The sequence below is a fragment of the Choloepus didactylus genome, chromosome 8 (assembly GCF_015220235.1).
Source record: "Choloepus didactylus isolate mChoDid1 chromosome 8, mChoDid1.pri, whole genome shotgun sequence".
NCBI classification, from domain to species: Eukaryota; Metazoa; Chordata; class Mammalia; order Pilosa; family Megalonychidae; genus Choloepus; species Choloepus didactylus.
In genome coordinates this window covers 86061842-86074617 of record NC_051314.1, presented here as the reverse complement: position 1 = coordinate 86074617, position 12776 = coordinate 86061842, and the positions used below count along the sequence as shown (strand labels likewise).

At 36.3% G+C, this 12776-nt stretch overlaps 1 protein-coding gene across 5 annotated transcripts in view; it reads left to right on the top strand.

Annotated features, from left to right (window-relative positions):
- SPATS2 (spermatogenesis associated serine rich 2) overlaps positions 1–12776 on the top strand; it is a 197271-nt gene that overhangs the window by 68111 nt on the left and 116384 nt on the right. For 4 of the 5 annotated variants that reach the window (XM_037846128.1, XM_037846126.1, XM_037846129.1 and 1 more), the window contains exon 2: positions 6888–7152. The exons of the other annotated variant lie outside the window; for it this stretch is intronic. In XM_037846128.1, coding sequence (XP_037702056.1) covers positions 7128–7152 — 25 coding nt within the window. In that variant the 5' untranslated portion in view covers positions 6888–7127. The remainder of the gene's footprint in view (positions 1–6887; positions 7153–12776) is intronic. 5 annotated transcript variants of the gene reach the window in all.

The window sequence follows — 12776 nt, the reverse complement described above, 5'->3', positions numbered from 1 at the left end:
AGCTGCAGCTGTGAGTGACATTTTGAAGAGGAGCTACAGCCAAGAGGGACACTTTGAAGAATGCACAGGAACTGAGAGAGGAGCTGCAGATGATGGGGACAGTTTGAAGACAGCCATTGAAAGCAGACTTTTGCTCTGGAGAAGCTGTGAGAGGAAGAACGCCCCAAGAGCAACTAAGAGTGACATTTTTGAGGAACTGCAGCCCAGAGAGGAAAGTTCTGGGAAAAAGCCATTTTGAAACCAGAACTTTGGAGCAGATGCCAGCCACGTACCTTCCCAGCTAACAGAGGTTTTCTGGATACCATTGGCCATCCTCCAGTGAAGGTACCCGATTGCTGATGTGTTACCTTGGACATTTCATGGCCTTAAGACTGTAACTATGTAACCAAATAAACCCCCTTTTATAAAAGCCAATCTGTCTCTGGTGTTTTGCATTCCAGCAGCATTAGCAAACTAGAACAGATTTCTAACAATGAGATGGTGCCAAGGACTTGAATGGATGATGTCATGACTTAAGACTAGATGATCTCTACTGACCTCTTCTCATAGACTTTGTGTAAACAAAGCGCTGGACTTTTCCTGAAAGCTGCAAAAATTAATGGTTTAGATATATTTATAATAAATGGATTCAAAGTTTTTCTATAAGAAGAAAAATTAAGACCATTTATTTGAAAACAAAGATGAAGTCTCACCTTCCATTTGGCTTTCTCATTAGTTTCCTCCAAAGTTAAGTCTTAAAGCTGTTAACTGACATTTTTCTCATAATGAAAATGGCCCCTCTCAGGACATTGTGTAGCCTGTGGTAAGGATAAAAGGAGGAAGACTGTTAACTTTTAAGAGCTTTATTATCAGTATAAACCTCCCTAGTTGAATGTTTTTCTCTTCTTGTTCTATTAAGTCAAAATACAAATCAGCACAGATGTTCAGTTCCCAATATTTTAATTTGTAATGTTACTTATGAAAAGTATTTTGCAAAGTATTGCTTATGTATTGTGTATATATCTCAAGTTTGAGTTAATGGCTTTGATTTATGTTCTCAAAAAAAGTGAGTAACATGAAAACTAATTTTTCCTTAGTTGTAACTATACGTGATGTGTGCTGGCATTGGTGTTAAGTACCGTTTTTTACTTTTCCCCTCAAGTTCTCTGCATTGAGGTGCTCTTAAAAAAAAAAAAAGAAAGAAAGAAAGAAAGAAAAAGGAAAAAAGCTTGATGTTGTGTACATATTTTTCTGCTAACAAAATCACATGGAAACATGTACTGTACCTGAATGGAACTTATATCAAATGCTTGGCTTAAGTATTACTAATGGGCAGAGTTACACAGCAAATAATTATCAGATCATTCCATGTATAGGTCCGTATGCCATCTACATTACTGAATAAATTGTTGATTCACTAAAAAAAAGAGATAGAAGCCAAATAGTGGCAGATAGGAGGCTATTACAGTAACGATTATGGTAATTCAAGTAAGAAATGATTTTGGCTTAGACAAGGTTGGTAGTGGTGAGAAGTGGTCTGATGCTGGATGTATTTTAAAGGCCAAAAGATCAGATTTCCTTTGATTGATTGGAGATGGGGAGTGAACAGTTTCAGATCTTTCTTTACTTCAAGGTATTTTTCCTGTATATTATCTGTGTATGCTTTTTCTGTTTCCTTTATTGAGTCCCATACTTTATGGATTCCAGTTATCCTCACTTTGGACTATAATTTTTTTGTTAGAGAAGCTGTGGGTTTACAAAACAATCATGCATAAAATATAGGATTCCCATATACCACCCCTCCACCAACACCTTATATATGCATGGAACATTTGTTACAATTGATGATAGTATTTTTTTCTTATAATTGTACTATTTTTGAAATAGTAATTACCTTTGAAAGATTATTAAAATTGCACTGTTATCTACCATCCATAATTTACATTAGGTATATTTTTTCCCATATACTATCCTATCATTAACACTTTGTATTAGTATCATGCACTTGTTATAATTCATGCAAGAACATTCTTAAACTTGTCCTATTAAAATAGTCCATCATCTACAATAAGGTTCATTGTGTTGTATGGTCCTTTGCTTTATCTTTTAATTTTTATTCTCGTGATATATACATCCTAAAGTTTCCCCTTTTAGCCACATTCATGTGTACAGTTCAGTGCTGTTGATTATACTTAAATAATGTGCTATTACCACCATCCATTTCTGTACCTTTACCATCAACCTAAATAGAAATCCTGTACAAGTTAAGCATCACCTCCCCATTCTCTAACCCCAGTCTATCTCTTGGTAACCTATACTCTAGATTCTAATTCTTTGAGTTTGCATAATATCATTAGTTCATAACAGTGAGATCATACAATATTTGACCTTTTGTGTCTGGCTTATTTCACTCAACACAATGTCCTCAAGGTATATCCATGTTGTTGCATGCATCAGGACTTCATTACTTTTTATAGCTGAATAATATTCCGTTGTGTGTGTGTGTGTGTGTGTGTGTGTGTGTGTGTGTGTGTGTAACCATTCATTGGATGGACACTTGGGTTGTTTCTGTCTTTTGGCAATTGTGAATAATGCAACAAATATCTGTTTGAATCCCTGCTTTCAATTCTTCTGGATATATACCTACTAGCGAGGTTGCTGGATCATATGGTAATTCTACACTTAGCTTCCTGAGGAACCACCAGACTGTCTTTCACAATGACTGCTCCATTTTACATTCCCACCAGCAATGAATGAGTGTTCTTATTTCTCCACATTCTCTCCAACACTTGTAGTTTTCTGGTTTTTTTTAATAGTGGCCATTCTAGTGGATGTGAAATGATATCTCATTGTGGTGTTGATTTGCATTTCCCTAATATCTAGTGATGATGAGCATCTTTTCATGTACTTTTTAGTCATTTATATTTCCTCTTTGGAGAAATGTTTATTTAAGTCTTTTGCCCATTTTAAAAGTTGGGTTGTTTGTCTTTTTATTGTTGAGTTGTAGGATTTCTTTATATATTCTGGATATTAAACCCTTATCAAATTTTCCATTGAGTAGGTTGTCTTTCACTTTCATGACAAATTCCTTTGATGTGCAAAAGTTTCTAATTTTGAGGAGGTTCCATTGTTCTATTTCTTTTTTCGTTGCTTGTGCTTTGGGTGTAAAGTCTTAAGAAACCATTGCCTACCACAAGATCTTGAAGATGTTTTTCTACATATTCCTCTAGGAGTTTTATGATCCTTTTTTTAGGTCTTCAATCCATTTTGAGTTAATTTTTGTATATGGTGTGAGATAGGGGTCCTCTTTCCTTCTTTTGTATATGGCTATCTGGTTCTCCCAAGAGCACTTGTTGAGGAGACTATTCTGTCCCAGTTGAGTGGCCTTGTCAGCCTTGTCACAAATTGATTGTCCATAGATGTAAGGGTCTATTTTTGAACTCTCAGTTCTATCCCATTGGTCTATATATCTGCCCTTATGCCAGTACCATGCTATTTTGACCACTGTAGCTTTACATTATGTTTAAAGTCAGGAAGTGTGAGTTCTCCAACTTCATTCTTTTTCAAGATGTTTTCAGCTATTCGGGGCCTCTTATCCTTCCAAATAAATTTGATGATTGGTTTTTCTATTTCTGCAAAGTGGGCTGCTGGAATTTTTATTGGGATTGCATTGAATCTGTAAATCAATTTGGGTAGAATTGACAACAGTATTTAGTCTTCCAATCCATGAACACAGAATGTCCTTCCATTTATTTGGGTCTTCTTTGATTTCTTTTAGTGATGTTTTGTAGTTTTCTGTGTCTAAGTCCTTTACATCCCTGGTTAAATGTAATCCTAGGTATTTGATTCTTTTAGTTGCTATTGCAAATGTAATTTTTTCCCTTGATTTCCTCTGTAGATTGCTCATTACTCATGTATAGAAACACTACTGATGTTTTTGTTGTTGATCTTTTATCCCATGACTTTTCTAAACTCATTTATTAGCTCTATTATCTTTGTTTTAGATTTTTCAGGACTTTCTATATATGGTATCATGTCATCTGCAAGTAGTGAAGGTTTTACTTCTTCCTTTCCAATTTGGATGCCTTTTATTTATTTTCCTTGCCTAAGCGTTCTTCGGTCTCTGAGATTTTGATTGTCCTGTCTTCTAATTTGCTGATTCTTTCTTCTGCCTGTTCAATTCTACTGTTGTATGCCTCTAGTGTATTGTAGTCTCTTCTATTGTGCCTTTCATCTCCATAATTTCTATGTTTCTTTTTATACTTTGAAATCTTCTTTATTCTCATTCATTGTCTTCTTAATATCCTTTATCTGTATAGCCATATTTTCCTTCATTTCCTTGAATTGATTTAGATTTATTTGAACATCTTTGATTAGTTGCTCCAAATTCTGTGTCTCCTCTGAAGATTTAATTTGATCCCTTGACTGAGCCATATCTTCCCTTTTCTTAGTATGGCTTGTAAGTTTTTGCTGATATCTTGGCATATGATTATCTTGATGAGTTTTCTCTGAAGGTCAGTTTCTCTTTCTTGTCTAGAGTTTTATTGTTGATTGGCTTTAAGGCTCTAATTTGATGCTTAGTTTACCTTATTCTATACCTTTAGAATAGCCTGTGTTTAACTGATCAGATTTTTTCAGCTTTTTTTCATCTAATTCTTGCCCTGAATATACAGTACAGTTTTTAAGATGGCACTTTTTATGCAATTGTTTCATCTCTAGGAGAAAGCTTCCTTTCCTATGTTCCTTTTCTGGGAATCTTGATTTGTTTGTTTGTTTTTGTTTTCTCCTGCAGTTTTTTACACTCCTTTCATTGTCTCTAGTTGCTTTTGCCTGGAGGGTGAATTCTGGGAGGAGGGTCATCTTGGAGAGGACTTTCCCAAGTCAGTATTTCCTAGCCAAAACTGGGCCAGGGACCCATGAAGGGGATGCAGTCTAGCCCCAGAGTTCCCTGGGAAGGGGATCAGGAAGGGGGCCAAAAGCCTCTTTGACAGCTCCGCAAATCTGTACTTTTCTGGCTGCCCAGCAAATAGATCCCTTCGGCTAACTATATGTCAGTGCCCTGAGGAGGCGCTGTGTCTTTAAATCTCCTTCACCTCCGCCCCTGTTGGTTGAAACAATGGCTGCTGCCACCTTTGTCTGGAACAGTTGAAACAGTAGCTCACAGCCGGGACCCAGCGATCTGAATTAGCTAATCAGAAGCTGTGATCACTGATCCTTCGTGCTCACCCCTGTTCTTAGAGAAGAGTGTGTTAGCCAGGGAGTGGACCTTAAGGTGGCCCGCCACAAGAGTGGATCACGGGTGCTGGCAGCTGCTGCGTGGAGAGAGCAAACCGCTGTTCTTTATCATAGTTTATCAGCCTCTCCCCCTACTCTTCCCTGGGTGCTGTACGGTGTTCTTGTCTCTGGAGCCCAAGAACAGTTGTTTCAGACAGTTTCTGCCCATTGAAGTAGGTGTTTTGGTGGAAGGACTGAGTCCTTCAGCTCTCTGCTCAGCCTTCTTTCCCAGAAGTTCCCCACAAATGCCTTACTTAATTCTCAATTTGGATCCTTTTGCCCTCTAATAATGTCTTCTCATTGTTTTAATCTCTGTGTTTTCCTTCTGAAGATTTTCCTCCATTCCATTCATTCTGTTTTTATGTGTCTATTCTGTTTCTTGCTGTTTTTGACTTCTTATTGGATCTGTAATGATGGTGTTTTGTTTTTCAGTTTTTCTGTGGCTTTGGAATCTGCTTTCTTTTCATTCTATTTTTAATAAGTTACTTTCTAGCTTTTATTTTACCTGAGCCCACATTCTTATTTGAAACAGCCACATAAGTATTCAAAGGGAAATTGCTTTTATTTCTTGGAGATTATATTGTCTTCCAGATTGTTTTTTCATTTGTTACACATTAATTTCTTCTATCTCTCTCTGTCTCTCTGTTTTATTACAGGAGGTTTGATAGTTGCTGGGTCATTTTTCTTTATCTTTGTGGACAGTTCTGTTCACACCTTTTATTTGTAGTTACAGAGTAAAGATGAAATATCCTTGATATGTTTCCCACCTTCTGGGATCTAACTCGACTCATCCCTTGCTCAGCAGTTATAGTTTAGGAGTTGGTTATTGCTTTTGTCCTCTTTCCTTAGGCCGAGGGCATAAGGGTAGAAAAGAGCTTGCCAGGGAGGAGGTTAGTCCTTTCTGGTAGATCTAAATTCTGTTCTTTCTTCTGAAATCTCGTGTCCTCTATCAGAATCTACTGTCTGTCTAGTAGTATATTCTTATATATTCCCAAGACTGGCTGGTTCTGCCTATGTGGCTGAATGCCTTAAAAGATTGTAAGTTCTAGAGTTCTTTCTGGTGGTCCCGTAATGATTTGTATGGGTAGGGGCTCCTACTCTTGATGGACTTTTTTTTTTTTTTTTTTTCAACTTTTCTAGGATTACCTGTTCATCTCTTCATTCTCCTTTCTCTACATTGGAAAGTATTTCACGTTAAGTTAGTTCTTTTTCCTTCTTGGGTTGCATTTTATAAAATGTTTTTCCCATTAGGTGTTCAGGGACAAGGGTTCTGTGATCCCCATCATGCTTTCTTTATCCAGAATTCTTGGGTATGTATCTGTAAAATGTTTATTGATATGGAAAAAAATAACATTTGCATATTTATAATTTATGTAAGCTTTCTGCAGTATTGACTAATCCAAACTTTGATGTTTCAGTTTCCTCATTAAAATTCCTTTGCACCCTCCACCCCTGCTGCTCAAGTTTCTTAAAGAGAATGACTCCATTGTAACAACTGCATTCTAGAGTCCATTTTTAAATAACTAGTTTTGTTCAGAAAACTGCAAATATAAAACTTGTGGGTGTGTCTTAGTAATTTTGTACATATAGCTATTACTGTAAGAGTAAGTGTGTGTTTGTGTTTTTCCCTCCAGAATCTGTCTTGAGAAAAGAGACATGAATGTCTGCAGCAATTTTTCCTGACAAGAAGGTGATACAGGAGAACGGAGATAACAGCTAGTGAGCAAAATTTCGAATAACCAGGATTTTGCATTTGTCCCTTCCAACCACAGACTTCTGCTCATTTTTAAAATTAGAGATAATATCAACACTCAGAACCAAGACAAGGCAAAAGGATTCTTTTCTTCTGTATTTTTAATATCAGCGAACCTGCAATGTCTAGGAAACAAAATCAGAAGGGTAAGATTACATTTGGGCATAAATTGTAAAAAGCATGGTTGTGGAACAGTGATCCCCACTTATATCTATATCTATATCTATATATTAATTAAATTCAGTTTTATTGAAATATATTCATATACCATACAGTCATCCATAGTGTACAGTCAACTGTTTACAGCATCATCGTATAGTTGTGCATTCATCACCCCAGTCCATCTTTGAACATTTTCCTTATACCAGAAAGAATCAGAATAAGAATAAAAAATGAAAGTAAAAAAGAACACCCAAATCATCCGCCCCACCCTATCCCATTCTTCATTTAGTTTTTGTCCCCACTTTTATACTCATCCATCCATACACTGGATAAAGAGAGTGCGATCCACAAGGTTTTCACAATCACACTGTCACCCCTTGTAAGCTACATTGTTATACAATTGTCTTCAAGAGTGCAGGCTACTGGGTTGGAGTTTGGTAGTTTCAGGGTATTTAACTCTAGCCATTCCAATACAATAAAACCTAAAAAGTGTTATCCATGTAGTACATAAGAATGTCCACCAGCGTGAAGTTGAGCATTTTTTTATACGTTTTTGAGCCATTTGTATTTCCTCTTGAGAAAAGTGTCTGTCCATGTCTTTTGCCCATTTTTTAATTGGATTGTTTGTCTTTCTTTTGTTGAGTTGTAGGATCCCTTTATATACTCAGGATATTAAACCCTTATCTGATATGTGATTACCAAATATCATCTCCCATTATGTAGGCTGCCTTTCTACTTTTCTGACAAAGTCCTTTGATGTACAAAAATGTTTAATTTTGAGGAGATCCCATTTGTCTATTTGTTCTTCGGTTGCTTGCACCTTGGGTGTGAGGTCTAGGAAACCACCTTCTAACACAAGATCTTTAAGATATTGCCCTACATTTTCTTCTAAGAGTCTTATGATCTTAGCACTAATGTTTAGGTCTTTGATCAATGTCAAATTAATTTTTGTATAAGGTGTGAGTTAGGAGTCCTCTTTCATTCTTTTGGAAATGGATATCTAGTTCTCCAAACACCATTTATTGAAGAGGCTGCTCAGTCCCAGTGCTTTAACTTGACTGCCTTATCAAAGATCAATTGTCCATAGATGTGAGGGTCTATTTCTGAACACTCAGTTCGATTCCGTTGGTCGATATACCTATCCTTATGCCAGTACCATACTGTTCTGACCATTGTAGCTCTGTAGCATGTTTCAAAGTCAGGTAGTGTGAGACCTCCCACTTTGTTCCTCTTTCTCAAGATATTTTTGGCTATTTGGGGTAACTTGTTCTTCCAAATAAATTTGGTTATTGGTTTTTCTATTTCTATGAAGTTAGTTGTTGGGATTTTAATTGGTATTGCATTGAATCTATAAATAAGATTAGGTAAAATTGCCATCTTAACTGTATTTAGTCTTCCAATCCATTAATATGGTATGTTCTTCCATTTTTTTTAGATCTTGTTCGATTTCTTTTAGCAGTTTCTTGTAGTTTTCTGTATAAAGGTCTTTTGTGTCCTTGGTTAAGTTTATTCCTAAATACTTGATTCTTTTGGTTGCTATTGTAAACGGAGTTTTTTTCTTGATTTCCTCCTCTTGTTGCACATTACTTGTGTATAGGAACACTAGGTTTTTGCTTGTTGATCTTGTAGTCTGCCACTTTGCTGTATTCATTGACTAGTTCTAGTAGCTTTGCTGTAGATTTTTCTGGATTTTCTACGTATAGAATCATGTCATTTGCAAACAGTGAAAGTTTTACTTCTTCCTCTCCAATTTGGATGCCTTTTATTTCTTTTTCTTGCCTAATTGCTCTAGCTATCACTTCCAGCACAATGTTGAATAACAATGGTGACAATGGGCATCCCTGTCTTGTTCCTAATCGTAGATTAGAAGCTTTCAGTCTTACCCCATTGAGTATATTGTTAGCTGTGGGTTTTTCAAATATTGCCTTTATCATATTGAGAAAGTTGCCTTCTATTTCTATCCTTTGAAGTGTTTTCATCAAGAAAGGATGTTGAATTGTGTCAGATGCCTTTTCTGCATCTATGGAGATGATCATGTGGTTCTTCTGCTTTGATTTATTGATGTGGTATATTACATTACTTGATTGTATTGTGTTGAACCAGCCTTGCATACCTGGAATAAATCCCACCTGGTCATGGAGTATAATTCTTTCAATGTGCTGCTGGATTTGATTTGTGAGTATTTTTTTGAGGATTTCTGCATCTATATTCATTAAAGAGATTGGTCTGAAATTTTCTTTTTTTGTAGTATCTTTGTCTGATTTTGGTATTAGGGTGATGTTGGCTTCATAGAATGAGTTAGGTAGCTTTCCTTCATTTTTTTTAAAGAGTTTGAGGATGGTTGGTACTAATTCTTTCTTGAACGCTTGCTAGAATTCATATGTGAAGCCTCTGGTCTGGGCTTTTCCGTTTCAGGAGCTTTTTGATGACTGACTCAATCTCTTTACTTGTGATTGATTTGTTGAGGTCATCTGTTTCTTCTTTTTTTTTTTTTTTTTTTTTTTAAAATGTATGAAAAAAAAAGTTAAAAAGAAAACAAACATACAATAAAAGAACATTTCAAAGAGACCATAGCAAGGGAGTAAGAAAAAGACAACTAACCTAAGATAACTGCTTAACTTCCAACATGTTCCTACTTTACCCCAAGAAAGTTACATAATATAGCAACATTTCAGTGAACTTGTTCCTACTACATCCATCAGAAATTAACAGACCATAGTCATTTCTGGGCATCCCCAGAACGTTAAATAGCTTATTTGTTCTTCTTGGATTATTGTTCCCCCTTCCTTAATTGCTCTCTACTGCTAGTTCCCCTACATTCTACATTATAAACCATTTGTTTTACATTTTTCAAAGTTCACATTAGTGGTAGCATATAATATTTCTCTTTTTGTGCCTGGCTTATTTCGCTCAGCATTATGTCTTCAAGGTTCATCCATGTTGTCATATGTTTCACCAGATCGTTCCTTCTTACTGCCGCGTAGTATTCCATCGTGTGTATATACCACATTTTATTTATCCACTCATCTGTTGAAGGACATTTGGGTTGTTTCCATCTCTTGGCAATTGTGAATAATGCTGCTATGAACATTGGCGTGCAGATATCTGTTCGTGTCACTGCTTTCCGATCTTCCGGGTATATACCGAGAAGTGCAATCGCCGTATCGAATGGTAGCTCTATATCTAGTTTTCTAAGGAACTGCCAGACTGACTTCCAGAGTGGCTGAACCATTATACAGTCCCACCAACAATGAATAAGAGTTCCAATTTCTCCACATCCCCTCCAGCATTTGTAGTTTCCTGTTTGTTTAATGGCAGCCATTCTAACCGGTGTTAGATGGTATCTCATTGTGGTCTTAATTTGCATCTCTCTAATAGCTAGTGAAGCTGAACATTTTTTCATGTGTTTCTTGGCCATTTGTAGTTCCTCTTCAGAGAACTGTCTTTTCATATCTTTTGCCCATTTTATAATTGGGCTGTCTGTACTATTGTCATTGAGTTGTAGGATTTCTTTGTATATGCAAGATATCAGTCTTTTGTCAGATACATGGTTTCCAAAAATTTTTTCCCATTGAGTTGGCTGCCTCTTTACCTTTTTGAGAAATTCCTTTGAGGTGCAGAAACTTCTAAGCTTGAGGAGTTCCCATTTATCTATTTTCTCTTTTGTTGCTTGTGCTTTGGGTGTAAAGTCTAGGAAGTGGCCTCCTAATACAAGGTCTTGAAGATGTTTTCCTACATTATCTTCTAGGAGTTTTATGGTACTTTCTTTTATATTGAGATCTTTGGTCCATTTTGAGTTAATTTTTGTGTAGGGGGTGAGGTAGGGGTCCTCTTTCATTCTTTTGGATATGGATATCCAACTCTCCCAGCCCCATTTGTTGAAAAGACCATTATGGCTCAGTTCGGTGACTTTGGGGGCCTTATCAAAGATCAGTCGGCCATAGATCTGAGGGTCTATCTCTGAATTCTCAATTCGATTTCATTGATCTATATGTCTATCTTTGTGCCAGTACCATGCTGTTTTGGCAACTGTGGCTTTATAATAAGCTTCAAAGTCAGGGAGTGTAAGTCCTCCCACTTCGTTTTTCTTTTTTAGAGTGTCTTTAGCAATTCGAGGCATCTTCCCTTTCCAAATAAATTTGATAACTAGCTTTTCCAAGTCTGCAAAGTAGGTTGTTGGAATTTTGATTGGGATTGCATTGAATCTGTAGATGAGTTTGGGTAGAATTGACATCTTAATGACATTTAGCCTTCCTATCCATGAACATGGAATATTTTTCCATCTTTTAAGGTCCCCTTCTATTTCTTTTAGTAGAGTTATGTAGTTTTCTTTGTATAGGTCTTTTACATCTTTGGTTAAGTTTATTCCTAGGTACTTGATTTTTTTAGTTGCTATTGAAAATGGTATCATTTTCTTGAGTGTCTCTTCAGTTTGTTCATTTCTAGCATATAGAAACATTACTGACTTATGTGCATTAATCTTGTATCCCGCTACTTTGCTAAATTTGTTTATTAGCTCTAGTAGGTGTATCGTTGATTTCTCAGGGTTTTCTAGATATAAGATCATATCATCTGCAAACAATGACAGTTTTACTTCTTCTTTTCCAATTTGGATGCCTTTTATTTCTTTGTCTTGCCGGATTGCCCTGGCTAGCACTTCCAGCACAATGTTGAATAACAGTGGTGACAGCGGGCATCCTTGTCTTGTTCCTGATCTTAGAGGGAAGGCTTTCAGTCTCTCACCATTGAGTACTATGCTGGCTGTGGGTTTTTCATATATGCTCTTTATCATGTTGAGGAAGTTTCCTTCAATTCCTACCTTTTGAAGTGTTTTTATCAAAAATGGATGTTGGATTTTGTCAAATGCTTTTTCAGCATCTATTGAGATGATCAATTGATTTTTCCCTTTCGAGTTTTTAATGTGTTGTAATACATTGATTGTTTTTCTTATGTTGAACCATCCTTGCATGCCTGGAATGAACCCCACTTGGTCATGGTGTATGATTTTTTTAATGTGTCTTTGGATTCGATTTGCAAGTATTTTGTTGAGGATTTTTGCATCTATATTCATTAGGGAGATTGGCCGGTAGTTTTCCTTTTTTGTAGCATCTTTGCCTGGTTTTGGTATTAGATTGATGTTAGCTTCATAAATGAGTTAGGTAGTGTTCCATTTTTTTCAATGTTTTGAAAGAGTTTGAGTAAGATTGGTGTCAGTTCTTTCTGGAAAGTTTGGTAGAATTCCCCTGTGAAGCCATCTGGCCCTGGGCATTTATTTGTGGGAAGATTTTTGATGACTGATTGGATCTCTTTGCTTGTGATGGGTTGGTTGAGGTCTTCTATTTCTTCTCTGGTCAGTCTAGGTTGTTCATATGTTTCCAGGAAATTGTCCATTTCTTCTACATTATCCAGTTTGTTGCCATACAGTTGTTCATAATATCCTCTTATAATTTTTTTAATTTCTTCAGGATCTGCAGTTATGTCACCTTTTTCATTCATTATTTTGTTTATATGGGTCTTCTCTCTTTTTGATTTTGTCAGTCTAGCTAGGGGCTTGTCAGTCTTGTTGATCTTCTCAAAGAACCAACTTTTGGTGATATTTATCGTTTCT